We start from the raw sequence: 27,615 nt of genomic DNA on the forward strand, positions 1-27,615 counted from the left end.
AAAACTGAACAAGCTAAATTATTACAGAATGCTACACAGAAATATCATGCTAACAGAATACTGCAGTCAACACATGACAGGAATAGTGTTAGGCTTTGCAGTCCCCAGTTATGTCTCTAACAGGATATATATTTCAAATCTGATATATTGTAATGACAAAATAGAAATAAAATGATTTTTTTCTACCTTTTGTGGTCTCTGCTTTCATCTTCTTTTCACTCTTTTCCTTCCAGCGTCTGCCCGTTTCATCCACTGTCTGCCCTCTCCCCCTTCCATATGTATCTGACTTCTTTCTATGCCCCTCTCCCCTTTCCATCCAGCCTGTGCCTCCTCTCTCCTTTTTACATCATTCATTCCAGCTTCACTGCCTTCTTCATTTTTATCTCTCCTACACCAGATCTAGCATCTTTATCCCTCTCTCATTTCTCTGCTGACCCCCTTTCCAGCATCAATCTCTCTCTACTTTCTCATTCCTCTCTCTCCCCTTTCTCTCATCTGATCTCTCCATTCCACCCTGACCCCCTTTACCCTTCTGTAATCTCCCTGCCAGCTGTTTCCTTGTTTTTTTCCTTCTCCCCCTATCCAACAGTAGCTCTCTTCCCATCCCTTTCCCTCTTCCCCTCCCAGCAGCATCTCTCCTTCTACCTCCCTCCAGGTCCAGTAGCAGCTCTCCCTTTATCCAACAGCTTCCTAGCCTCCAACAGTTGCTTTCTCTCCTTCCAGCAGCTCTCAGTACTTGCCTGCAGCAGTGATTTCCTTAGGCAGCCTTGGGTCCGTTGCCGCCTCTGAGGAAAGGGGAAGTTGCCGAAGTGAATCACTGCCCTGGTAAGTACAGAGCTGCTAGGAGAGGAGATAGCACTGTTGAAGGCTCCCCATGATCTTACTCCTGCTGTGCCCTGCACATTCGCCCCCCCCCCCCCCCAAGCCGGCAAAAACAGCTTTGCACTGCAGGCCCTGCCGCCCAAGACGAGCTGGATGCCCCTACCCGCCGCATCCTGCACGTGGGCAAACTCTCAGCACAGACGCTGCTGATGGCCGCAATCCACACGCTGACCCCCCGCGCACGCTGACCATCTCCTTTCTACCTACATTTCCTCTTCGGCGACTCAGCAGGGGCAGCGATAAAGACAGGCTGCCGACGTCGGGATCTTTCCTCTCTGAGTCCCGCCTATTTTGTTTCAACTTCCTGTTTCCGCATAGGCGAGACTTACAGAGGGAATGCCCGACGTCGGCAGCTTGTCTTGATCGCCCGAGGCTGGGAGGAACAGAAGATTTCCGCGAACACCACCGGGGCAGGAAATTTAAAGGCGTCGATCTCGCCGGCCCTGCGCGGACCGGCAGGAATTTTAACTGTGGTTTAGGAGAATGGAGCAGTAAAAGGATTATTTTAAGAGAGTGGGGCAGTTTGACAGCTAATGGAGAATCTACAGGCTGTAATTATTTGGGCTGGGGCAGTTTGGAGACGAGGAGGCAATTGCAGAGTAGTAGTTTTTGGTGGTAGGGTATTTATAAGGATAGGTTTGCAGTTAGTGGATAAGCAGTGGGGTGGCTGCAGGAGGAAGCTTTTGTAGTTCGACCACTTTTGGGGGGAAGTAGGAGAGATTTTGGGGTAGGGTTTTGAGGGAATAGTTGTGAAAGGGTAGTTTTTGTGGGTGGGAGGATTGGAAGCGGGAAGAGTAAAACGCGGACCTCGCGGATCTAAACCCGTACGGCCTTAAAAATCTGAGGTCCGTGTCGGTCCGTGTCGGTGGCGCTTGTAGTTTCTGTCGCTGACAGACCTTGATGAGATTTTTGCACTGACGGATCCGTCTCAGCATAGGGAAGGAAAAGTGTTAGGATCCGTCAGCGCTAAAAATCTCTTCGAGGTCTGTCAGAGCCAGAGACTAGTGCTGGAGCGGCAGAGCAGAAGCCAAGAGAGCGGGGACAAAGGTTTTGGACGTGCGTTATGGAAAAGAAGTCTCCAAACTCCAGCACTAGTCTCTGGCTCTGACAGACCTCGAAGAGATTTTAGCGCTGACGGATCCTAACACTTTTCCCTCCCTATGCTGAGACGGATCCGTCAGCGCTAAAATCTCATCAAGGTCTGTCAGCGACAGAAACTACAAGCGACACGGACCTCAGATTTTTAAGGCCGTACGGGTTTAGATCCGTGAGGTCCGCGTTTTACCCTTTCCCGGAAGAGTAGAAAACAGGGGTGAGAGTTTGAAAAGAAGAATTCTCTAACTGCTATGTTTCATTGTATGTAAATTTCTATGCCACAAAAGCTAGAACTGCTTCTCCCACAGAAATGCACTAGACCTTTTTTTGCCAAGAAGGGGGGGGGGGGAGCTTAGTTCTCTGTAACTCCAAGTTTAGTCTGGCCCATTTTCAATCTTGATGTATCATTTCACAGTTTTTCCCCCATGCCAAGTTTCATCCTATTCTGTTATATTTTGGAGAGTTATTTTGGACATTTTCGACCCCTTTTGAATAATCCTTTCTAAATTGTTGGGCTGAAAATAGTAAAAAAAAAAAAAAAAAGTAAGATTTTGCAATTATGCACTAATTTTTATATAAATTAGAAATATCATTCAGTGGGGCGATCAAGCTGTAGTGTCAAAACCACATATCTAAAACAGTGGTCCTCAACTTTTGCCACTTTATAAATCATATTAGCAGATAGCTGAGTTTCAAAATTCCACTTTCTAATGCTATCTTCTTTCAATTGTGACCTTTGTAGTTTAAAAAAAAAAACAATTGTGTTGTCTGAAAGAGCCACACTGTGGGTCTTACCACAAGTGATTCCTGTGCCTCAGGTTGAGCATCACTGAATCTAAAGAAATCGGAGCAAAGTAGTCAGGCATAGGCAGCCTCGATTCTTTCAGCTCTCCTACAGTAAGATTCTTCCTGTTACAATATTTTATTCTTACACTCATATATAAAGTGGCATGTATTGGTTCCCCCTCTCCCTCCTTATAGTCTTGCACACAATAAATTCCATTCTTTACTTTATTCTTAATACTGTACTGTCATTCAAAAATTATTATGCATTCTGGTTTCATGCATGGAGCGAGACCATCTTCCATTTACTTCATCTTTACTGTCATAGCACTATAATGTCATAAAGAAATAAAAAGATAAAGAATTTTTTTGTCTTGTTTTAATTCAGGACTTGATAAATCCAAAGCACCAGGCTACTGTGGCACCTACAGAAATGACACAGTCCTTGAAACCAAGATTTCATGCTTCAACTCCACAATATTTACTTTTCTTGCATTGGCCATTGAACAGGAACTATTCTGCAATGTGAATTGCATTATTAAATTTTCAGAAAGTTTAAGCCATCATGTAGTGCAGGAACTCTGCTAGTCTTGGGGTTTCAAGTCTTAGGAGGTGTGAGATCATAAGACCTATAGGGAGTTCCTGTACCAAACAGTTCAGACTTACTGAAAGCTGAGCTGTATGGTGCAGATTGCAAAAAAAGCTTAGCTTCATTTAGCAGTAGCTAGGAAGATCAGGGGGTGGATAACAAGCAGAACCCTTGGAAGTGCAGCAAGGCTGGTTAGTTGGAGTGGATGATATAAGAGAGTGTCTGGGTGAAGACAGTTAAACAGATGTGAGAGTGACTGGATGAAGAGAGAGCAGAGGAGGTAAAGAGACAGAAGCTGAGTGGGGACAGCACTAAGAGGGGGATTACAGTACTTCCTTTATCAGTATGGTGTGAGTTTCTATCAAAGCAACAATCACCTCAGGGGCATCTGTCATTGCTGGCACATTACTTACAGCACATCTGAGGGGGGGGGGAGACATTTAGACTGCTTTGGCACCTCTGTCTCCTAATTACCCTGTACTAATACGGCCACTACACCATTTCACTCAAGCAGAAGTGTAATGAATTTCTATTACCCCCACCTTATCCGTCCCTACTCCTCTTACGCCCTTGGACTGCCTGATATAGAAACTCAGTCGCATCATTTTAGGCACTGGGGTATTTATTTTCCCCCTTTCTGAAGTGGGGAGATTTAGGATAAGTGTCACTCATGCTACCCATTGTACCTTGCCTTATACATTCTGTTTTTCCTAATTATTTATCTGCTTGGGGCAGGATGTCAGCACGTACTCGAATCTGAAGAATGGGCAGCCCCCACCTCCCTTCTTCTCCAAGGCATTGGGTACAGAGGGGACAATGACAGTTTTGCTCAAATTCGACTGCTAGGGTAAGGGGCGTGACAGCCTCTGGAGCCAGCCCTGAGCCCTTTCTCCTTCATTCCCCCACAACTACGGACTCACCTACAGAGCTTGGAGCGCCGCTGCCCCTCTGTGGGCGGCGGAGAGATTCAGACTGCACAGGATACCGTCACTGCTCCCGGCTGCCCTAAAACACCCCTCCAGCTCTGTTCAGGCAAAGCCTGGGTTTCCATGGCAACATGACGCAGCACAGTAGCTACGACATCCCGCCTCGCCCTTTTTCTCGCGAGGTCTCTGAATGAGTTGGCAGACGAAGGGGATTTTTTTTTTCCCTTAAAAGCTGGGGGGAATAGTGGTTGAAGTGACATTGATGGTACTAATTTATATTTTATGAATGAAAGCTGCTAGTCTAAGAGGACTGTTTACCAAAGGCTTTTCTCCGATTTTTTTTTTAATCTATGAAAACGTTTAGTTAATAAGCCCCCAAATTTTGCACCTGCTAAAAGTATGAAGTGTTACTAGATTTACGTGTTAATTGTATTATCACTTTTAAGTCCGCTCGGGGGTTTGTACTCTTATGTACGCTTTTATTTTGGGACAGTAGTGACTGTGTATTAATCCCTTGCCTCTACCTCTGTGAGATAATTTTCATAGAAAGAGTGGTGTATGCTTAGAATGTCCTTCCAGGTTTGAGACATGAAAATATTTTTTTTTTCTCACACAGGTGAGTTGGTAGGAAAAGTATTTTTTTTGTGTGCAAACAGCATACGATTGCTTATGGATGGGTAGTCAATTTTCCCTGTGAGATTCTGTATAGAGAGCCTCATTAGCATTTTTCTGCTTCACCTCCCCTCACTCTGGGCTATCCAGCAGCAATTCTTCAGTTTGTCTCTCTATGCATGAGATGGCAGAAGTAGTGGCGTACCTAGTATATGTAAAGCAAACACTTTCAATTGGAGACTATTATGGTATTGTGATGTTAAAATGTTGCAGAAATGGTGAAAGAACAGTAAAGCTCAATGTACACTCAAAAAGAAGGAAAAAGCCTCAGAACGGGCCCTCCCACCTCCACAAAGGTGGATATGACAGGTGGTTGAGCGATAACCTCACAGGCAAAACCTTCATTCAAAGTTGAGCACTAAAACACTTGAGCATGAACCGTGCTTCACATAAAAAGTTTTTCAGATAGAGGAAAAATTCCACTTATCTCCTTGCTGATCGGCACACCTAGTATATGTGACACCTGGGGGTCCCATCATTTTTTTGACACCCCCCCTTATCTATATGAAAAACATGATTTTTAATAACAATCCACACGTGCAAGAGTATACCTAGGAAAAGGCAGCATCTTTCATACTTCAGTGAGCAGTAGAACAATAATACACCCATTGTAAAACTAAACAAGCCAGACTAGTACAAATTGATCCTGCACAGTCAGTGCTAACGGAGAACCATGTCATTCGTACTCACAGAACACAGAAAACACCTTCGCCCAGTATGGAATATGTAATCACAAACTACCCCTTCCCCTTTTACAAAACCATAGTGTGGTTTTTAGCACTGGCCATGGCGGTAACGGCTCAGATGCTCATAGAATTCCTATAAGCACTGAAGCTGTTATTGCAACAGCCAGCGCTAAAAAACGCTTTGCGGTTTTGTAAAAGGTGGGGGATAAAATAGAAATATGTATACAAAAGTTAAACTGAACCACCAAGAAGCTGGGCTCTACATACAATGCAACACCACAGAAACAGTGATGCACGTCCCCTAATATTGTGCAAAATATAAAGACAGCAGATGTAAATTTGAAAAAACAGAGAAATAGCAATCATCACTTTACAAATTAACAAATAACCCCTCTCCCCCTTTTATGAAACTGCATTAAGGTTTTTATTGCAGGCCGCGGGAGTAAAAGCTCCGGTGCTCAAAGAGTTCCTATGAACGCTGGAGCTAATATTGCCACGGCTGGTGATAAAAAAGCCTAATGCAGCTTCATAAAAGGAGGAGGAGGAGGAATAAAACAAAAATGGAAAAATAAGAAAACACCATTTTATTGGACTAATATATTTTTCAATTAGCTTTCAGAGGCCAGAACCTCTTTTCTCAGGTCAGTAAAGTATACTGCTGTTACAGTATCCTGTCCTGACCTGAGGAAGGGGGTTTTGGTCTCTGAATTAGTCAAAAATGTATTACAATCTACTATAATAAAATGCTAAGCGCGCATGCGCACGCCTACCTGCGTGTTCCGTGATCCGTATGTCCGTGGCAGGCAGGAGAGCACATGCGCGCTTAGGGTTCTATTAGCTTGGAAGGAAAAACGGCACGCAGAAATTATTTGTAAGTTCATCGGACCCCAAGGTAATGTTCTGGCCAAAGTTATTTTTTAAGTTCAAAGCCACCCCCGTGGCTCCTCTCACGAGTCTCACCTGCGTCGGAGAAGGCTTTGAACATAAAAATAATTTCCGCCATAACTAAGGGAGTCATGTCTTCAGAGGCCCCAATTGTAACAGTCGGAGACAGAAATCGGCAATTCCTCGCAATCCCGGCTGCTCCTCACACCCACTAGCCCGCTAAACAGCTTCCCGATTACCCTCTAACCTGGTTACAGCCACAGCTTCTCACCCTGCCGAGCATGTGCCGAAGGGTACGCAAACGCGCTGCCCCTGCGTGACTAGGTGACCACTTTAGCTGAGTGCCTGATTAGGTTTTCTAAAACAGTTTGCAGTTCTGCACTGAATGGCAATTGGCTCCCTGTTATAAAATAGTTCCTGTTGTTATTCTTCCACAGGGTCAGGGGAGACGCACATTAGCTGCTCTGACTTTTAAAAACTGCCGCTGCAAAATCTTAAGTTTGGTCATGTATCCCCCCTTCATTGGATTTCTGCTTATTCCCCACAGATTCTGCACCTCTTTGAAGCATCTCTACACGTTCTAAGCAATTTAAAGGGGACCTTTCTTATGCACCAAGATTTCCATTGCATCCCTGTAAAGGTCAGGCCACCGGTGCACCGAGTCCAAGGTCCTTTCTCTGCTAGCTGGATGGTTATGATGCATGACCTACTCCTACTGGAGCGCTGGTCTAGGTCCTGGCAACTCATCTTCAATGCCAAAAAATGCAAAGTTATGCACTTGGGCAGCCAAAATCCATGCAAAACTTATACCCTTAATGGCGAGATCCTTACAAGAACGGTAGCAGAACACGACTTAGGGGTGATCGTCAGCGAGGACATGAAGGCTGCCAATCAAGTGGAGCAAGCTTCATCTAAAGCAAGACAAGTCATAGGTTGCATACGCAGGGGTTTCGTCAGCCGTAAGCCGGAAGTCATTATGCCATTGTATAGATCCATGGTGAGGCCCCATCTGGAATACTGTGTGCAATTCTGGAGGCCGCATTATTGCAAGGATGTGCTGAGACTGGAGTCGGTTCAGAGAATGGCCACCCGGATGGTCTCAGGACTCAAGGATCTCCCATACGAGGAACGGCTAGACAAATTGCAGCTATACTCACTCGAGGAGCGCAGAGAGAGGGGGGACATGATCGAGACGTTCAAGTATCTCACGGGCCGCATAGAGGCGGAGCAAGATATCTTCCTTTTCAAGGTCCCACGACAACAAGAGGGCATCCGTGGAAAATTAGGGGAGGGAAACTACAAGCCGACACCAGGAAATTCTTTTTCACAGAAAGGGTGGTTGATCGCTGGAATAGTCTTCCACTGCATGTGATCGAGGCCAGCAGCGTGCCTGATTTTAAGGCCAAGTGGGATCGTCACATGGGATCTATTCACAGGGCGAAGGTAGGGGAGGGATCTATTCACAGGGCGAAGGTAGGAGAGGGACATTAGGGTGGGCAGACTAGATGGGCCGTGGCCCTTATCTGCTGTCTATTTCTATGTTTCTATGTTATTATTAGGTCACACCCTCAACATTTAGCATCACAGTTATAACAACGGAGAAGTGAAATCTGTCATTTTCCTGCTTACCCACTGGGGGGGGGGAATGCTGCTGCTGCACAGGGAAGTGGGGTGGGGGGAGGAAAATGCTGCTGCTGCACGGGGAAGTGAGGTGGGGGAGGGAAATGCTGCTGCACAGGGAAATGGAGCGGGAGGGAATGATGCTGCTGCACAGGGAATTGGGGGGAGAGAGACAGATAGAAAGAAAGACAGCAGACAGCGGGAGGGAGACAGAAAGAAAGGAAGAAAGACACAGAGGCAGGGAGAGAGACAGAAAGAAAGAAAGACAGACAGACATATATTCTAGCACCCGTTAATGTAATGGGCTTACAGACTAGTTAGTCCAATAAAAGGATCCCCTTATTTCCATTTTCTATTTATAAATATTTATCAACACAGCTGCAATACTACTTTATCCTAAAGCAAAAAAATAATTAGAATTTTTTTTTTCTACCTTTGTCTTCTTTGGTTTCTTGTTTCTGTTTTCCTCATCTTCTTGTCACTCCCTTCCATCTACTGTCTGCCCCTTCTATATAGCATTTCTCTCCTATGCCCCTTCCAGAAACTATTTGCCTTCCTCTTTCATCTCTTCCTTCACCCTCATTGGTCTGGCATCTATCTTCTTCCCTTCCCTCCCCTCCTCCAATGGTCTGGCATCTCTCTCCTCCCCTTCTCTCTCCCACACCCCCATGGTCTGGTATTTCATTCTCTCCTCTCCTTTCCCTTTTCTTCCCTCATTTTCCTTCTCAATTTATTTTCTGCATCTTTCTAGATCAGGGGTAGGCAATTCCGGTCCTTGAGAGCCACAGGCAGGTCAGGTTTTCAGGATATTCACAATAAATATGCATGAGTTATATTTGCATCTCAAGGAGGCAGTGCATACAAATCCATCTGATACATACTTGTTGTGGATATCTTGAAAACCTTACTTACCTGTGGCTCTCTCGAGGACTGGAATTGCCTACCCTGGTCTAGACAGATGCAGAAAATAAATTGTGTGGTCTAGATTAAGTTAGATTAACCCCCCTCCTTTACTAATGCATAGCATAGGTTTTAGTGCCGGCAGCGGTGGTAACTGCTCCGACCCTCATAGGAATTCTATATAGGGTTGTGTTTTAAAAAAAGAAACAGTATTTGGACCAACAAGGGTTGATCATATAAGTGAAGTTATTCTTTTTCATGTTTGATTGGGAGGCACTGTCACATTTAAAATTTAAGTGATATTTGTGGTATATAGTTTTTCAGTTCATACATATACACACGAGAGGTTTTTTTTAAGAATCCATGATTGAAATCTGGAACCAGTCAGACTCTGATTTATTCTTGGTTAATGCAGTTCCAAGCTTGTCTCTAATGCGTTTTAAGAAATGAGTGGTATCCTGCACATAGGAAATGGCTTTGGCAACTTCAGGTTTTAGATAAAGGTTCCAATACTGTACCCCTGAGCGACATTATCAGCATCTGGGAGGAGGGGTTTGAACCAATTTATGATTCTTTGGAACAGTGTAAAAAATTGGTGTTTGAGATGGTTTCTGTGTAAGAAATTTTGCTTCTGCTTTGGTGATTATATTTGTAGATAAAGCAAGTTGGACCACTTGGCTTATTTCTGCCTGAAGAGTGGCTGTAGGATCTTCATTGAGTGTTTCATACCATTCAAAATTTTTATATGTTGCATCACCTGATTGGTGTATTGGGCCCTGGATTGAACCACCACAGTTCCACCTTTGTTAGCAGGTTTGATAACGAGGTCCGGATTATGGCGTAAAGACTCCAGAGCTTCAAATTGGATCCGGGTCATATTAACAAATTTCTTACATGTCATACTGGGCAGTTTGTCTATCTCATTCAGAACCAGAGCTCCAAAGATCCTAATATTAGGGTCCATAGGTACAGGAGGAACCCAAAGGGGCCTGGCTTTTTCTTGGGCAGAATCTAGAGCAGTGCCACCTGACGAAATTTACAGGGCAACCATATGGTCCTCTCTTGATACCTTTACGAAATTTTACAGAGTGGATGAGTCAGCACAAATGGTCGTTGCGTATGGGTCCTTGGTGCTTGTTGTAAGCTCATCTCTCCCGCATATGAACAGCATATGATTTCTGCCCTGTCAGAAATGGATAAAGCCTGCAATGAATAATAGTCTGAGTTGAATTTCCAGCCAAAAGAAGAAAAGAAAACTATTGTAAGGCAATGAGATATAGTTCTACTGCTCGCTGCACGCTGCTTTCACAGAGCTTTACAAATGTTAGTGCTGGTTGCACACAGATAGGTGGTGAGTTGCTTCTACCTTTAGTTTTGCAATTGTAATGTTTGTTTATTGTTTATTGCTTCACTCAGGTAGGTGGCTGCTTCATTCCACCTCATTCTGTGTTTCAGTGGTTTATGTTTAAGTGTTATGTGATATGTGCAGAACAGACTTGTTTCTCGGGGAGTATCCCCATTCCCTCCCGCTCATTTTTCCTCTCTAGGGCTGACCATCTGCTTTGATACAAACTGAGGAATTATAGGACAGCCCATAGTGAGAGGAGGTGGAGCAGAAAAATGCTAATGAGGCTCTCTAACAGAATCTCATGGGAAGGGATTGACTATCCATCTGAAAAGAATCATATGCTGTTTACAGGAAAAAAGATTATCGAGGTAAAAACCTAATCCTTCCGTTATAATGCAAAAAAAAAAGGCTTTAGGATATAGACATGGTATCCACAATGATAATAAGTAGGGCCACAACTAGGTATTTTGGTGTCCATGGCAAGCAGCAGGAAAGGCGCATTTAACTGTAGAGGCTGGGACACTATGAAGTTTCAGTGGTAGAAGCAAAAGCAATATTTTCTACAGAGATGTCAAAACATGCTGTCCTGTCCGTTTTTCCCTTTAAGCCCTCCTCCCCCCACCCCCTCCCGCCTTGGCTATATCCTCAACTACCTGCAATAAAGGCTGTGCAGCTGGTGCTGAAGTTGCTATTTTACTGTTTCTAGACCATGCAGGAAAGGACATTTAATAATTCTACCCAGGGCTTGCCCTCAGTCTCCAACTAAAATGGAATGGCCTCTGCCATTTCCCACAAAAAACCTATAAAAGAGTTCCTCTGCAGGCGACTTCCTTCTCTCTGATGAAAAATCTTCTGGCTTATCCTAAGACACCCAGGAATGGTCCTTCTGAAAAGTATACATCATGAGAAGTCCAAGTCTGTGCATGTTTCAGCTGACTAGCGGTATATCTAGACCTTGATAATGGGGCCAAGGTACAGATCGGCTCTGCAACTCTGGGGAAGGGTGTGGCATCTCCTGATAAACATGAGAGAGGAGTACTAGAAATAGCTAAGAAGAAAAAATGTAAAAAATTTAAATTGAATTAGGTTGGGCAGACTGGATGGACCTTTCGGGTCTTTATCTGCCGTCATCTACTATGTTACTATGTAAAGAGGCAAAGAGGAGTTGGACATAGAGGAAGATTCTAGATCAGGGGTGTCCAACCTTTTGGCTTCACTGGGCTGCATTGGCCGAAAAAAATGTTTCTGGGGCCGCACACGCTGCAGTAAGACACAGGAGGGAGCTGGCAAGACGGTAAACATCCAGGGGCAGCAAAGGAAAACACTGCATCGCCCTCAACTGGGACCACACAAAATACTTCACTGGGCCGCATGCGGCCCTCAGGCCGCAGGTTGGACACCCCTGTTGTAGATGGAAGGAGAGAAGTTTTTAGCTGTAGGAAGAATGAGCCTGCAGAGCTAAGAGATTGGCTGAGGCTGAGGAGAGGAGAACAGATGAATGGTTGAGTCTAGAGAGAGGAAACAGTGACTAAGAGAAAGAGGATGAACTTGGAAAGTGAGAGAGAAAGGATAAGCCACTTGTTTGACCCAAGAGGAAATGTGTAGGGTTTTTGTTATTTTAAGGAAACTTGACAAATTTTGAATAGCTTCCTAAATCTAATCTACATTTACTTTTGCATGGATGTTTCATTTGTTATTCATTATTTGTTTAGGTATTATCTTCAGATATCAAAATTCTACTAAATCCTACCCAAACACCTGATTTCTGATTTCACATTGATTCTTTTATTAAAGCTCACTGCCCATTATTTGTATTCATATTTGGATAAATAGTAATAGTACATTTAGGGCTCCTTTTACTAAGGTGCGCAAGCGTTTTTAGCGCTATGCTTCTAGAACTAATGCCAGCTCAATGCTGGCATTAAGATCTAGCATGCGGGGCAATGTAGCGCATGCTATTCCGCGTGTTAAAGCCCTAGTGCACCTTAGTAAAAGGAGCCCTTAATGGCTTTAATAGAAATAACTGTGAGGAATTGATGCAAGATGACACATTTCTTGTATTGTTCAACCAGCTTCTGCATTCCTCCAGAGAAGTTTTTGGCTGCTCCTGAAGCCAGGTGAGCACTACTTCCTTTACTTCATCGTGCTTTGTCTTCTGCTCTCCGAGTCACAGTGATGCACCCATGTCACATCACCAGTGACAATTCTCTCCAGAATACTCAAATTTTCTTCATATCATCTCAGAAACTGGGTCGCAACCTCCACACGCTGTTGCTTATTTATGTTTATTGAGAGCTTCTATACCGCTACTAATGACTGGGGAGTCAATTCAGAGCGCTTTATATGAGCTTCTGTAAAGGTGTTACGCTGCATGAGCTTCTGTAGAGATGTTACCATACAGCACAGGTGTCAAAGTCGGTCCTCGAGGGCCGCAATCCAGTCGGGTTTTCAGGATTTCCCTAATGAATATGCATGAGATCTATTAGCATACAATGAAAGCAGTTCATGCAAATAGATCTCGTGCATATTCATTGGGAAAATCTCAAAAACCCAAATGGATTGCGGCCCTCGAGGACCGACTTTGACATCCCTGCCATACAGAGTTAAGAACACGAGAACATAAGCAGTGCCTCTGCTGGGTCAGACCACAGTGCATCATGCCCAGCAGCCCGCTCACGCGGTGGCCCATCAGGTCCAGGACCTGCATATTAATCCTCTATCTATATCCTTCAATCCCCTTTTCCTTCAGGAAAACATCTAATCCTTTCTTGAAACCCAATACCGTACTCTATCCTACCACACCCTCTGGAAGCAAATTCCAGGTGTCCACCACCCTCTGAGTGAAGAAGAACTTCCTAGCATTGGTTCTGAATCTGTCCCCTTTTAATTTATCCAAATGCCCTCTCATTCTTGTAATCTTCAAAGGTTTGAAGAATCTGACCCTCTCCACTTTCTCTATGCCCTTCATGATCTTGTAAGTCTCTATCATGGATGCAGAGAAGGCCTTTGATTGTGTAAAATGGACTTTCAAGTATCAAGCAATGGATTGGTTTGGAATAGGACCCAGATTTATTCAAATGATTCAAACCTTGTATAGTTCCCCTTCTGTTTCTGCGAGTTGTTACAATACATGGGCTCTATACTGAAATACACAGATCTCTGTGGTGGTGTTACAGTACAGAGTTATTAGATTATGCCATAATCAATCATCAAACTTATATGCACACTTTTACCAAATCAATCATCCTATGTATACTGTTTACACATATAAACTAAGTTTTCTATTGCAGCTAAATACACTATATTTATATACTTCCTAAGGAAGTTGGCCATTTCAACTAACGTACAGATAAGCTGTTTGGGAACCCATCTTGCGCAGACTTTCCTGTATCCCAAGTCATCATGCATTATTGATATCCATAGTTGACATCCAAATTTGCAGCCAATTGAGACACCATTATCCAGCAGTCTTCTCTAATCAAGGCATTTACCCTGTCAATGTGCTCTTGTATGTGAAATGTTGATGGGCATCCAGAATGACCTTTGTTGGTTACACCTGTTCTTGCTGTTTTAAACCTTTTTACCTAATCATAAACCTTGATTCATGGTGCTATGTCCATACTGAGTCAATATCCAATGGTGAATTTCCATAGGTTTTACTCCCTCTGTCTAAAAAAAAGCGCATTACTGCCCATTGTTCTTCAATGAAGCGTCCATGTTTCTAACTTTGTGGCTACCATACGAATTAAAGCTGAGCGCTGCACGGTGTGTGGATGAACTATCCAAAAGGCAATGTACGAGTACATGTGTTGCATTTCACTAGCTCTGTTTCGGTTAACAGTTGCCTTTAATTTCTGATTCGCCCTCATATAATTCTTTCTTTTTCCTGTTCTTTTCTTTTTGTATGAATGACAAAGGTCGTTACTATTGGATTTTATGGTGTTCTTTTCTGTTTATAAATTCTTGTTTTTATTTTATTTGTAAAGTACCTGTATTCTGGTGAGCTAGGTAGAATATAAAATTTTAAACTGTAAACTGATGATGCCTAATCACAGAAGAATCTAGACCAGGAGTGGGCAACTCCGGTCCTCGAGGGCTGGAATCTAGTCGGGTTTTAAGGATTTCCCCAATGAATATGCATGAGATCTATTTGCATGCACTGCTTTCAATGCATATTCATTGGGGAAATCCTGAAAACCCGACTGAATTCCAGCCCTGGTCTAGACCAGGGATCTCAAAGTCCCTCCTCGAGAGCCGCAATCCAGTCGGGTTTTCAGGATTTCCCCAATGAATATGCATTGAAAGCAGTGCATGCACATACATCTCATGCATAATCATTGGGGAAATCCTGAAAATCCGACTGGATTGCGGCCCTCGAGGAGGGACTTTGAGACCTCTGGTCTAGACCATAACACCCTATAAATTGTAAAATGCATCCTAAGAAAGACCTACAGTAATTGTTAGATATATTGTCACACTTGGTTTCATTGTTATTACTCCTCCCAAATCCAACAAATATATAAACTATACACACCATGGATGCATGTCAATTAAAAATGTAATTGCATGAATAAAGGCGGAGCATTGCTAGCATCCATGGAGTGGGGGGGACACAGGAGGGGGATGGGGGGAAATGTATTTCCTCTCCCACATCCCACCTCCCCTGCCCCACGAAAGAAATCCATTGCCAAAGCTACCTCCTTGTGCTGCCTCAAGACAGCGGAACATAAGAAAATAAGAACAGCCATACTGGATCAGACCAATGGTCCATCTAGCCCAATATCCTATTTCCACAGTGGCCAATCCAAGTCACAAGTACCTGGCAAAAACTCAAATAGTAGCAACATTCCATGCTACTGATCCCAGGGCAATAGCAGAATATCTAGTTTAATCTAATCTAATCTGGGATTTATGGGTTGCACTGTGTCTAAATAGGTTCAAAGCAATTTACATTCCAATTAAAGAGATATAATTTAGTACAGTACAAGGATGCTACAGGAGATACATTTCAAAACAGTTTGAGAGATGGCACAATTAGTACTGTTTAAAGCGTGGTACTACAAGGTAGAAGAAGGTGGACTTTTCCTCCAGGAAGTTGTCCAAACCTTTTTTAAAATCAGATACATTAATTGCTGTTTCCACATTCTCTGGCAACAAGTTTCAAAGCTTAACTATTCTCTGTGAAAAAAATATTTCCTCTATTGGTTTTAAAACTAGTGTGCCTCTAGCCACCGGTGCCAGTGCTCCCCGAGCATGCTTACTTCATGTACAAACTGAACATTGTTAGGGAGTGCAAGTGTCGGTGGCTGGAGGTATGCCACTGACTTCTCTGCTCCTGAGGAAGTATGAGGTGGAAGGGGGCAACTCAGGCAGCAGATTCTTTGGCTGATAAAGCTTCAGCTACTCCACCAGTCACTGAACAGGCACTGCAGCTTTGGAGGGGGTTCAGGTCTCCAGGGGGCTCCTCAACATCTTTCTTTCTCCCAGGTCCAACTTTCTCTCTCTACCTACCCTCTCCCCAACTCCCAAGGTTCAACTCTCTCTACTTCCCTTCCCACCCCAGGTCCAATTCACTCCCTCCACCTCTCGTCCCCAGGTCCAATTCTCTCTCTCTTTCTCCCTGACATCAGAAGGTGGTGGGTCGAGTCAGAAGGAAAGGCCCAGTGCAGGCCACCGGTAGCCTTTTAGTAGGGCTGCCACTGGCTGCAGGGCCCTAAGACTGGATTAATAGTGAGCTGCGGTGGAGTATGGGAGGGGCGTGGGGACAGTGAGCCATTGGGAGGGGATGGAGGAAGGCAGGCAGAAAGTGGGCTGCCTGAGATTAATAATTAACTGGTCTAATCGCAATTAACATGCAGCACTAATATATACTGTATATCTTGCCCTCTATAGCTATCAAAATATAATTTATTACCTCCCAGCTTTTCTCCTGCCCCTCCCCCCCAAAAAAAATTGTTTTGACAGTTAAAAATTTATGGGAAGGGGGTCACGTGATGTGCTGAGCCGAGCAGGACATGTGCTGCTCGAGCTCCGGGGCCCCGGGTCCCTCTGCGCCTACCCTGCCCTTGCATCTACCATCTTTTTTGACTTATTTGCCTACCCGTTGCATGGAGTGCTATTTTCAGCCTGGCAGCCCGGTCATGAGTGGAAAAGGGAGCCGCGCTGCTAAAGAACGGGAGTTGCGGGCGTCGCGGGCTGATTCAAAGATGGCAGCGTCGGCTGCAGAATTAGGTTCCGCGCTCCCCTTGTCGGCGGCTCACATCGAGGCGTTGTCTGCCTCGGTGATAAGGGCTCTGGACGCTCGTTTTGACCAACTTTCTGCCCAACTCACCTCGATGGAGTCCCTCTTGACTGACACCACCCGCCGTACAGGGGAGCTTGAGACCCCCGTCGCCCACGTGGAGAAAGCCCAGTCTGCTTCCACAGCGGACCTTACCTCTTTGAGGGTGCAGATTCGGCGACATGAAGACAAAATAGAGGATCTGGAGAAACGTTCGAGGCGTGACAATCTACGCCTGATCGGTATACCTGAAGAGGTTTCCGACTCTCGTTTGCTCCCCACTTTAGAATCCTGGCTCCAGGCTGCGCTGCCACTTCCTGCTGGGCATGGGGCCTCTCCGGCTGGAGCGTGCTCACCGGCTAGGCAGGTGGGCAGAGGATCGAACCCGGGCTCGCTTCACTATCCTTAAAGTACTCAACTCTGTCCATAAAGTGGAACTGATGTGCTCCTATCGGAAGAACCGTAACACCCTCATGTTTGAGGGGTCTCCAGTCCGCTTGTTTCAAGACTATTCCCCTGCCTTGCAGGAGCGGCGACGTCGGTTCTCTAGAGTCTGCTCGGACTTATTTGAGCGCAAACAGCGCTTCCAGCTTAATTATCCTGCCCTGCTACGGATCTGGATGGCCACCGAATGGCGGAGTTTCACCTCGGCGGAGGACGCGCAGGCATACCTGGATGCTCTTCCGGGGGAGGCTGGCCCCTCATCGACTCCATGAGGACCTTGCCTATTTGCTACTCCTTCATGTACATTGTGGTTCCTTCATCAGGCATTTTCATTCGGAACCGACAGTTCCGGCTCCGCTACCTGGCACTACTATTGATTTGGACCCCCCGCAGGTTGACGGATATGTGTATTGGCTGCAGCTGCACTGGCCCATTGGATGTGCTGCTGGGGGAGGTAGGGCTTTTTCGGCCCCCGGAGCCTGTTGATTTGGCTGGAGTGCTACATCGATACTTTTCTGTGGGGCACCTTCTCTACCCTTTGCTGGTACTGTCTCGGTACAGCTTCTTGCCTCTCTGACCCCTTTTTGGACCTTCTCATGTTCCGGACCATTGGGGTGCTTGGTTTTTACCTTACTCTTGCATTGTTCAGTGTTCTTTCATGTTGTATTTACACGGTGTTCTCCTAATTCAGTTTGTTATTGGGTTTGCACCTCTGTTTTTGCCCTGCATTGCCTGCATACTAGAGAGTTGCGCGGGGACAGAAATCCCACCCGTCTCCGCCAAAGTCCCACCCATCCCCACCCGTCCCCGGGAGGAAGTCCTCCGTCCCCACCCGTCCCCGCGAGGAATCCCTTCCGTCCCCGCACGTCCCCGCGAGGAATCCCCTACGTCCCCGCGAGGAATCCCCTACATCCCCCCCGTCCCTATAAACTACAGAAATACTGTAGTTATTTCATTTAATTATGCTACTTAATTAAAGGCTCTGGTAGAAACCCATTTAAAAATAAGCAAAAAGACTATTAATTTGGAAATATTAATTGGGAAGAATACATACTTTGTAAACGGGTTTCTACCAGAGCCTCTAATGTTTATAAATTTTTATCAACACAACTAATATACTACTTTATCCGGAAGCAAAAAAATAAAAAAGAATTTTTTTCCTACCTTTGTTGCCTGGTTTCTGCTTTCTTCATGTTCTCATTCAATTCCTTCCATCCACTGTCTCTCTTCTCTCTGTGTCTTCCATTTGCGTGGAGGCAGCAAGGGCGGGCAGCGGCTGAGGAAGCCAAAGGGAGAGGAGAGGAGGCGTTTGTGCTTTTTTTTCTTTCTTTCAGGTCGGAGGAGGCAGGGGATAGCGACAGCGCAGAACGGGTGGCGAGAGGTAGCTCCGCCCACCCGTGCCACGTCACAGCAGCGTCGGTGCCCGGACTCCCCCCCCTTAAAAGGAGGGGCCAGCGGCGCTAAGGCTCCTCAGCGCGTGGAGGCAGCAAGGGCGGGCAGCGGCTGAGGAAGCCAAAGGGAGAGGAGAGGAGGCGTTTGTGCTTTTTTTTCTTTCTTTCAGGTCGGAGGAGGCAGGGGATAGCGACAGCGCAGAACGGGTGGCGAGAGGTAGCTCTGCCCACCCGTGCCGCGTCACAGCAGCGTCGGTGCCCGGACTCCCCCCCCTTAAAAGGAGGGGCCAGCGGCGCTAAGGCTCCTCAGCGCGTGGAGGCAGCAAGGGCGGGCAGCGGCTGAGGAAGCCAAAGGGAGAGGAGAGGAGGCGTTTGTGCTTTTTTTTCTTTCTTTCAGGTCGGAGGAGGCAGGGGATAGTGACAGCGCAGAACGGGTGGCGAGAGGTAGCTCCGCCCACCCGTGCCGCGTCACAGCAGCGTCGGTGCCCGGACTCCCCCCCCTTAAAAGGAGGGGCCAGCGGCGCTAAGGCTCCTCAGCGCGTGGAGGCAGCAAGGGCGGGCAGCGGCTGAGGAAGCCAAAGGGAGAGGAGAGGAGGCGTTTGTGCTTTTTTTTTCTTTCTTTCAGGTCGGAGGAGGCAGGGGATAGCGACAGCGCAGAACGGGTGGCGAGAGGTAGCTCCGCCCACCCGTGCCGCGTCACAGCAGCGTCGGTGCCCGGACTCCCCCCCCTTAAAAGGAGGGGCCAGCGGCGCTAAGGCTCCTCAGCGCGTGGAGGCAGCAAGGGCGGGCAGCGGCTGAGGAAGCCAAAGGGAGAGGAGAGGAGGCGTTTGTGCTTTTTTTTTCTTTCTTTCAGGTCGGAGGAGGCAGGGGATAGCGACAGCGCAGAACGGGTGGCGAGAGGTAGCTCCGCCCACCCGTGCCGCGTCACAGCAGCGTCGGTGCCCGGACTCCCCCCCCTTAAAAGGAGGGGAGCCAACGGCGCCCAGCCGTTCGGCGCGCGGCGAAGGCGAGCGGCAAAGGCGCTCGCCTTAGCGAGAGCGCCTTTGCGAAGGAAGCCTGTGAAGGAGCCCAGGCAGCCCAGCAGCAAATCTAACCCAACTTCTAACTTCTAACCTCAATAACTTCTAACCTAAAAAAAAAAAAAAAAAATTTCTATTCTCTTTCACTCTTATCACTCTTTCTCTCTCTCTACTTTTTCAGATAACTGCACGTCAGGCACCGCTCCCAAATCACCGAGGCTACAGGAATGGAGGCTACAGGAACCCAGGGGAGCTACCCAGTTTTCTGCATCGAGTGCCATATGTATGACTACCTCCCCTCCGGGAGGCAGGTATACATTTGCAATCGATGTCAGGAACTGGATAGCCTGAAGAAGGAGGTCGGGAGACTGCAGGTTCGAGTACAAGAACTGGAGGGACTGTGCACCCTGGAAGAACAGTGTTGGACAACCGTGGACACCGCCAGAGAGAGCCACATCGCAGAACAAGTTAGGGAGCTCGAGAAATTCATTGAGGAGGCCTGCAAGTTGGTAGAGGCACAGGACCACCAACACACCAGGAGGGAACCGACAGTTGGACGACAGGAATCACCAGACACCATCGAACTAGGACCTTGCGGAGGACCTGGGCAGGCAGAGGAGGAGGAGATCCATCAGAGCCAGGAGAAAGGACTAGCGAACTGCGCAGATGACACAGACCTGAGACCAGGGGCGGAGACACAGCAGAGCCCAGAGGACGGACAAACGGACTACACATATGACACAGATCTGAGACCAGAGAGACAGTTGAAGAAGGGGAGATCGGCTATCGTGGTCGGGGACTCAATCCTGAGAGGAGTAGACAGTCATATAGCCGGAGGGAGAGAAGACAGACTGGTAACATGTCTCCCAGGGGCAAGAACAAAAGACATCATCAATAATATCGAGAGGATCCTGGAGGGAGCCGAGACAGAGGAGACAGCAGTAGTGATCCACATCGGAACCAACGACATCAGCAGGAGAAACTTCAACAGGACTACACTAACGGACCAGTTCAGGACCCTGGGGAGGAAACTGAGACTAAGGACAAGGAAGATAGCCTTCTCAGAAATCCTGCCAGTACCGAGAGCGGACACAAAGAGACAGAGCGAACTACAATCAATTAACTTCTGGCTGAGGAGATGGTGCGAGGAGGAGGGCTTCCACTTTGTTAGGAACTGGACTACCTTCTTGGGGAAGAACAAGCTCTACAGAAAAGATGGACTGCACCTTAGCACAGCTGGGACGAGGATGCTGGCACGCAACGTCCAGAACGTCATAGACTTGGCTTTAAACTGAGAAGAAGGGGAAAGCCGATAGTCGACCTGACCTCGACACATCGGACATCAGTACCTGACAAAGGTACTGAACTGGGACAGTGTATAAGAGGACTCGGGACTGAGGGTGTATGGGTTGAAAAAGGACCTAAAGACGCATTGCAGGGATCGAGGGCACAAATGGACCAGGTAAGCGGCACCAACACAGAACAACAGGAAACAGAGGGGCAAAGTCATTGTGAAAAAGAGCCCAGAATTGAGTGGGAATTAGGAGAGCAGGAGGCGCAGGGGAAACAGGCAGAGGACGTCACACACACACAACAGGAGGAGGAGGAAGCTCAGGGGCTGGTAAACCATGAGGGAAACTACAGGAATACCAAAGCACAAGGGAAACAAAGAGAGAGGACAAAAAACTGGGTCTTAAACTGCCTATACACAAATGCTAGGAGCCTGAGGGCCAAAATGGGAGAACTGGAAATCACAGCCAGCAATAAGGACCTAGACATAATTGGAGTCACAGAAACGTGGTGGACTGAGGACAATCAATGGGATGTGGCCATACCAGGGTACAAGCTATACAGGAGAGACAGGACACATAAAAAGGGTGGAGGAATAGCGCTGTACATAAAAGACTCCATACCATCAGCCAGGACGGAAACAACAGTACGGGCGGATGGTCTGGAATCACTATGGGTTAAGCTACAGGGAGGAGCAGGAGCAGACATTAAACTGGGTCTGTACTACCGCCCACCTGGACAACCGGAAGAAATCGACCAGGAGATGGAGGCTGAACTGAAGAAGGTATGCAGAAGCGGAAATGTGGTGGTGATGGGGGACTTCAACCATCCTGGGATAGACTGGAGTATTGGGCACTCAAACTGCGCAAGAGAGACAAAATTCATAGAAGTCACGAGGGACTGTTTCATGGAGCAGCTGGTCACGGAACCAACAAGGGGCGATGCCACTCTTGACCTAATCTTCAACGGACTAGGGGGGACAGCAAAGGAGGTGGCGGTATTACCCCCACTAGGTAACAGCGATCACAACATGATCCAGTGCAGGCTTGAAATTGGATCATCAAAGGGGAAAAGAACCACAACGACGGCACTCAACTTCAAAAAAGGAAATTATGATGCCATGAGAAAAATGGTGGGAAAGAAGCTCAAAGGCAACATAGGGAAGACGGAATCCGTAGAAAAAGCCTGGACCTTATTCAAGGAGACTGTGCACGAAGCACAAAGCATATGCATCCCCAAGTTCAGAAAAGGGTGCAAAAAAAATAGAACAAAAAACCCCGTGTGGATAACAAGTGCAGTGAAGAAGGCGATAAGCGACAAGAAAGCATCGTTCAGAAAATGGAAAAAAGACCAAACAGAGGAGAACCAAAAAGGACACAAAGAACACCAGAAAGAGTGTCACCGAGTGGTTAGAAAAGCAAAAAGAGAATACGAAGAGAGACTGGCAAAGGAAGCAACAAACTTCAAGTCGTTCTTCAGATACGTCAAGGGGAAGCAACCGGCGAGAGAAGAATTGGGACCATTGGACGATGGAGATAGAAAGGGAGTTGTAAAAGAAGAGAAAGAGATAGCTGACAGGTTAAATGAGTTCTTCACGTCAGTCTTCACGATGGAGAATATAACCACCATTCCAGAACCCGAGGAGATCGTAATAGGAGACCAAGACGATAAGCTGGTCGATTTAGAGGTAAGCCAAGAGGATGTACTCAAGCAGATTGACAGACTAAAGAGCGACAAATCGCCGGGTCCGGATGGCATTCACCCAAGGGTACTCAAGGAACTAAAAGACGTAATAGCGGAGCCACTTCGACAGATATGCAACCTATCCTTAAAAACCGGAGAGATCCCGGAGGATTGGAAAATAGCAAATGTCACGCCCATCTTCAAGAAGGGCGCAAGGGGGGACCCGGGAAACTACAGGCCGGTGAGCCTGACCTCAGTCCCGGGAAAGATGATGGAGGCACTGATTAAAGACAGCATCTGTGAACACATCGAAAAAAATGGGCAGCTAAAACCGAGTCAACATGGCTTCTGTAAGGGTAGGTCATGCCTCACAAACTTATTGTACTTCTTTGAGGGAGTGAACAGCCAGGTGGATAAAGGGGAATCTATAGACATCATTTACCTTGACTTTCAAAAAGCCTTCGACAAGGTGCCACACGAGAGACTGCTTAAAAAGATATGGAACCACGGGGTACAAGGGGAGGTCCACCGATGGATCAAAAACTGGCTGGCAAACAGGAAGCAGAGGGTTGTCGTAAAGGGACACTACTCAGACTGGAAAGGGGTCACGAGCGGAGTTCCGCAAGGGTCGGTGCTGGGACCGCTCTTGTTCAATATCTACATAAATGATCTAGAGGCGGGAACTAAGTGTGAAGTCATTAAATTTGCAGATGACACCAAACTATACAGCAGGGCTCAAACCAAGGAAGACTGCGAGGATCTCCAAAAGGATCTAACGCAGCTGGAAAAGTGGGCCGAAAAGTGGCAGATGAGCTTCAACGTGGGGAAATGCAAGGTCATGCACGTGGGGAAAAAGAACCCGATGTTCACATACAAAATGGGGGGAACATCACTAGGGGTCAGTAACCTGGAGAGAGACCTGGGAGTGATGGTAGACGCAACACTGAAGGCATCGGCGCAATGCGCCACAGCCTCTAGGAAAGCAAACAGAATGCTGGGTATCATTAAGAAGGGTATTACGACCAGGACGAAGGAAGTCATCATGCCGCTGTATCGTGCAATGGTACGGCCGCATCTGGAGTACTGTGTCCAGTACTGGTCGCCGTACCTCAAGAAAGACATGGCGGTACTTGAGGGAGTACAGAGAAGAGCGACTAAACTGATAAAGGGAATGGAAAATCTCCCATATACCGACAGATTGAAGCAGTTGGGACTTTTCTCACTGGAAAAGCGGAGACTTAGAGGAGACATGATAGAAACCTTCAAGATCCTGAAGGGCATAGAAAAAGTAGACAGGGGCAGATTTTTCAAATTAAGGGGCGCCACAAGTACAAGGGGGCACTCGGAGAAATTGAAAGGGGACAGGTTTAGAACAAACGCTAGGAAGTTCTTTTTCACTCAGAGGGTGGTGGATGCATGGAACGCGCTTCCAGAGGCTGTTGTAGACAAGAAAACATTAAATGGTTTCAAAGAAGGTTTGGATAGATTCCTAGAAGAAAAAGGGATTGGGGGGTATAGATAGGTATAGACCATTGCTCAGGCAATGGGCCTGATGGGCCGCCGCGGGTGCGGACCGCTGAGCAGGATGGACCTATGGTCTGCCTCAGCGGAGGCAACTTCTTATGTTCTTATGTTCTTATGTACTGTGCCTCTCCCTTTCTCCCCCCTCCCAAATTGGTTTGGCACCCATCTTTTTCCCTCCGCTCCCCCCATAGTCTGGCACCTCTGTCTTCTTCCCTGCCAGCGTCTTCTCCCTATTCCCTTTCAGTGTCCTTCTCCCCCCCCCATCTTCCCCATGTCCTGTTAGGCAGCATCCTTCTCCACCCTCTGTCTTCCCCATGTCTTAAGTACATAAGTACATAAGTAGTCGCCTCCGCCGGGGCAGACCAGAGGTCCATCCAGCCCAGCGGTCCGCTCACGCGGCGGCCCATCAGGCATATTGCCTGGTCAGCGGTCCCTGACTAATTTTATTGCCTACCTCTACAGTTATCTCTAAACCTTCCACTGCTCTTATCTGTACCCCTCAATCCCTTTGTCTTCCAGGAACCTATCCAGGTCATCCTTGAAACCCTGTACTGTGCTATTTCTTATCACGGCCTCCGGAAGGGTGTTCCATGTGTCCACCACCCTCTGTGTGAAAAAGTACTTCCTTGCGTTTGTTTTAAACCTGTCCCCCTTCAATTTCATCGAGTGACCCCTTGTTCTTGTGGTTTCTTTCAAATTGAAAAATCTGTCTTTGTCAACCTTTTCGATGCCCCTCAGGATCTTGAAGGTCTCTATCATATCTCCTCTGAGTCTCCGCTTTTCCAGGGAGAACAGCCCCAGCTTCTTCAGTCTGTCAGTGTATGTAAGGTTTTCCATACCCTTAATCAGTTTAGTTGCTCTTCTCTGGACTCCCTCAAGCATTGCCATGTCCTTTTTGAGGTACGGTGACCAGTACTGTACACAGTATTCCAGATGCGGGCGCACCATAGCCCGGTACAGTGGCAGGATGACTTCCTTCGTTCTGGTCGAGATACCCTTCTTAATGATACCTAACATTTGGTTTGCTTTCCTCGAGGCTGTGGCGCATTGTGCCGACGCCTTCAATGTCGTGTCTACCATCACTCCCAAGTCTCTTTCCAGATTACTGACCCCTAGCATTGATCCCCCCCATTTTGTAAGTGAACATCGGGTTCCTTCTCCCTATATGCATGACCTTGCATTTCCCTACATTGAAGCTCATTTGCCACTTTTTCGCCCATTCTTCCAATGTCGTAAGATCCCTTTGGAGATTCTCGCAGTCAACCGTGGTTTCAACCTTGCTGAATAGTTTGGTGTCATCTGCAAATTTGATGACCTCGCATTTTGTTCCCGCTTCCAGGTCGTCAATGAATATGTTAAACAGGAGCGGTCCCAGCACTGATCCCTGAGGAACCCCGCTCGTGACCCCTTGCCAGTCCGAGTAATGGCCCTTTACACCAACCCTCTGCTTCCTGTCTGCCAGCCAGTTTTTGATCCATCGGTGGACCTCCCCGTGCACCCCATGGTTCCATAGCTTCCTGAGCAACCGCTCATGTGGTACCTTATCGAAGGCTTTCTGGAAGTCTAGGTAAATTATGTCTATGGGTTCTCCTTTGTCTTTTCAGCGGCCTTCTCCCCCCCCTGTTTTCCCCATGTCCTTTCAGTGGCCTTCTCCACCCCTCTGTCTTCCCCATGTGCTTTCAACATCCTTCCCCCCCTCCTCCCGTTTTCCCCATGTCCTTTCAGCGTCCTTCTCCACCCCTTTGTCTTCCTCAGTGCTTTCAGCGGCCTTCTCCCCCTTTAAGCGTCTTTTCTTCTCCACTCCACCTTCCTCCCTCCCTGCCCCTTACCTTTGTTGCACTTCCCCACCCGACCGACAACAGAACAGGCCCAGTCGGACAAATCTCCCTGTCCTGTAGCCGCGAATCTAAATTACCTTCTTACAGCAGCTGGAGTAGTGAAGCTGCTGTAAGAGGTAATTTAGATTCGCGGCTACAGGGCAGGGAGGTTTGTCGGCCGGGCCTGTTGTCGGTCGATCGGGGGACCTGACCGGCTGTGCACATTCTCCGGGGCGGACCGCCCCCTTCCCCCTCTTTCGTACGCCATTGCCTTCTTCCTACCTGCCCTGCCGCACACAGCCGACAGGAAGTCTTCCTGATGTCAGCGCTGACGTCGGAGGAAGGGACGGCTTTGCTTAAGCCCTCCCTCCGACGTTCGGCTGTGTGCTGCGACAGGGCAGGTAAGGAGGAGACTACCCTCGCGGCTCGAGTGCACTGCGATCCAACCCCGCAGGAACCCCGCGACCCTCGGAGGCGTCCCCACGGGATCCCCGCGACCCTAGGGGGCGTCCCCACGGGATCCCCGCGACCCTAGGGGGCGTCCCCACAGGATCCCCGTGACCCAAAGGGGGAACCCGCGGGATCCCCGTGGGTCCCACGGGATTCCTTTCATCCCCGTTTCCGTGCAGCTCTCTACTGCATACCTTATGTGTACCTTGCTGGACAGCTCACCTGTACCCCTTGTTTGATCCGGGTCTTTGCTGTGTGCCTGTATGGGTTGCAATATTCTGAGGGGGCACCAACTGGGCATTTTGGTGAGGCTGCCTGGCCCTTTCCCTTGTGTGGACCCCTGGGTGTTTGCGAGTTTAGTGTTTACACTATCCTGGTTGATTGGGAATTGCTTGTGTTGCTTCGGATTTTGCTTGATGTTCTAGAGTGGTTGTGTTAGTGCTGATTCTGATTGCAGAGGGGGAGGGGAGTGTTTGTTTATCTGTTTGCTTGGGTCCCCTTGGATTATTGGAGTTTGATTTTTTCATCGGGATTTGTGTTTGGGTGAATGGCCGAGTGTGTCTGAGTGGGTTGGGTGCTCCCCAGCATAGCCTGTTGGTGATCCCTTGTGAGATGTGGCTGTGGGGCTGTGGTGCTCTCCGGGACCTGGGGAGCTGCTGTAGCTTGGCTCCGTTTTACTTTGGCTTTGCTGGGTGGCTCTGTCTGTGTGATGGGAGGGTTTCCTGGGGCAATCTGGGAGAGTGTGGTGTGGGTGGGGTTGGGGGATTTAGGACCCTGACTACGTCTTTTCGTGACTCTCTCTCTGTTCCGCGCTTGTGGGACAGGGTTTTTGTTACTGGGTGGGGCTATGGTGAGATTGGTTTTGGGAATGGGGGGGTGGGGTATGGGATGGGGTGGGTTTGGGGTGGGTTTGTGGGGGTGGGGGGTGGTTTGCTCTCACTGATGCTTGGGTTTTGTTTTTTGGGTATATGGTATTTGTTGTATCATTTGCTCCCTTGGGGAAGATGGGGGTTGTGTGTTTCCTTTTCTTTTTCTGCCTTTCTTTCTTCCCTTCTGTGTGGGGCGCCTACCTTTGAGCTTTTCCCCATCCTGGGGTTTCCTGTCCTGACGCACTGTGGTCCTGACGGCCTTGGGGGAGGCTGGGCTCCTGGGGTCTTCCATTTACGGCATTACTTTTCTATGAGTCTTCTCCTATATCTTTTCTGGCTGCTGTAAGTTTATCTTTTCGGCTTGCTTCCTGGAATGTAGAGGGCATTACGTCCCCGATTAAGAGGTCTAAAATCTTGGCTGCGCTCCAGCGTCATCATGCTGATATTGCATGTCTCCAGGAA

The 27,615-nt window shown here is 47.5% G+C and overlaps 1 protein-coding gene across 4 annotated transcripts in view; it reads right to left on the reverse strand.

The window, feature by feature from the left end:
• CCDC181 (coiled-coil domain containing 181) overlaps positions 1-27,615 on the reverse strand; it is a 326,883-nt gene that overhangs the window by 241,579 nt on the left and 57,689 nt on the right. The window contains exons 1-2 of one of the 4 annotated variants that reach the window (XM_033942639.1): positions 4,270-4,326; positions 2,773-2,812 (exon numbers count right to left, since the gene is read on the reverse strand). The exons of 1 other annotated variant lie outside the window; for it this stretch is intronic. Coding sequence is in view for 1 of the 3 variants with exons in the window: in XM_033942638.1 (XP_033798529.1) it covers positions 2,773-2,804 (32 nt within the window). In the remaining 2 variants the exon portion in view is untranslated. Of the gene's footprint in view, positions 1-2,772; positions 2,813-4,269; positions 4,383-27,615 lie in introns of those variants that run through there. 2 more of the 4 variants (XM_033942638.1, XM_033942640.1) reach the window with 2 other exon arrangements.

This window comes from Geotrypetes seraphini, chromosome 4, assembly GCF_902459505.1.
Source record: "Geotrypetes seraphini chromosome 4, aGeoSer1.1, whole genome shotgun sequence".
NCBI classification, from domain to species: Eukaryota; Metazoa; Chordata; class Amphibia; order Gymnophiona; family Dermophiidae; genus Geotrypetes; species Geotrypetes seraphini.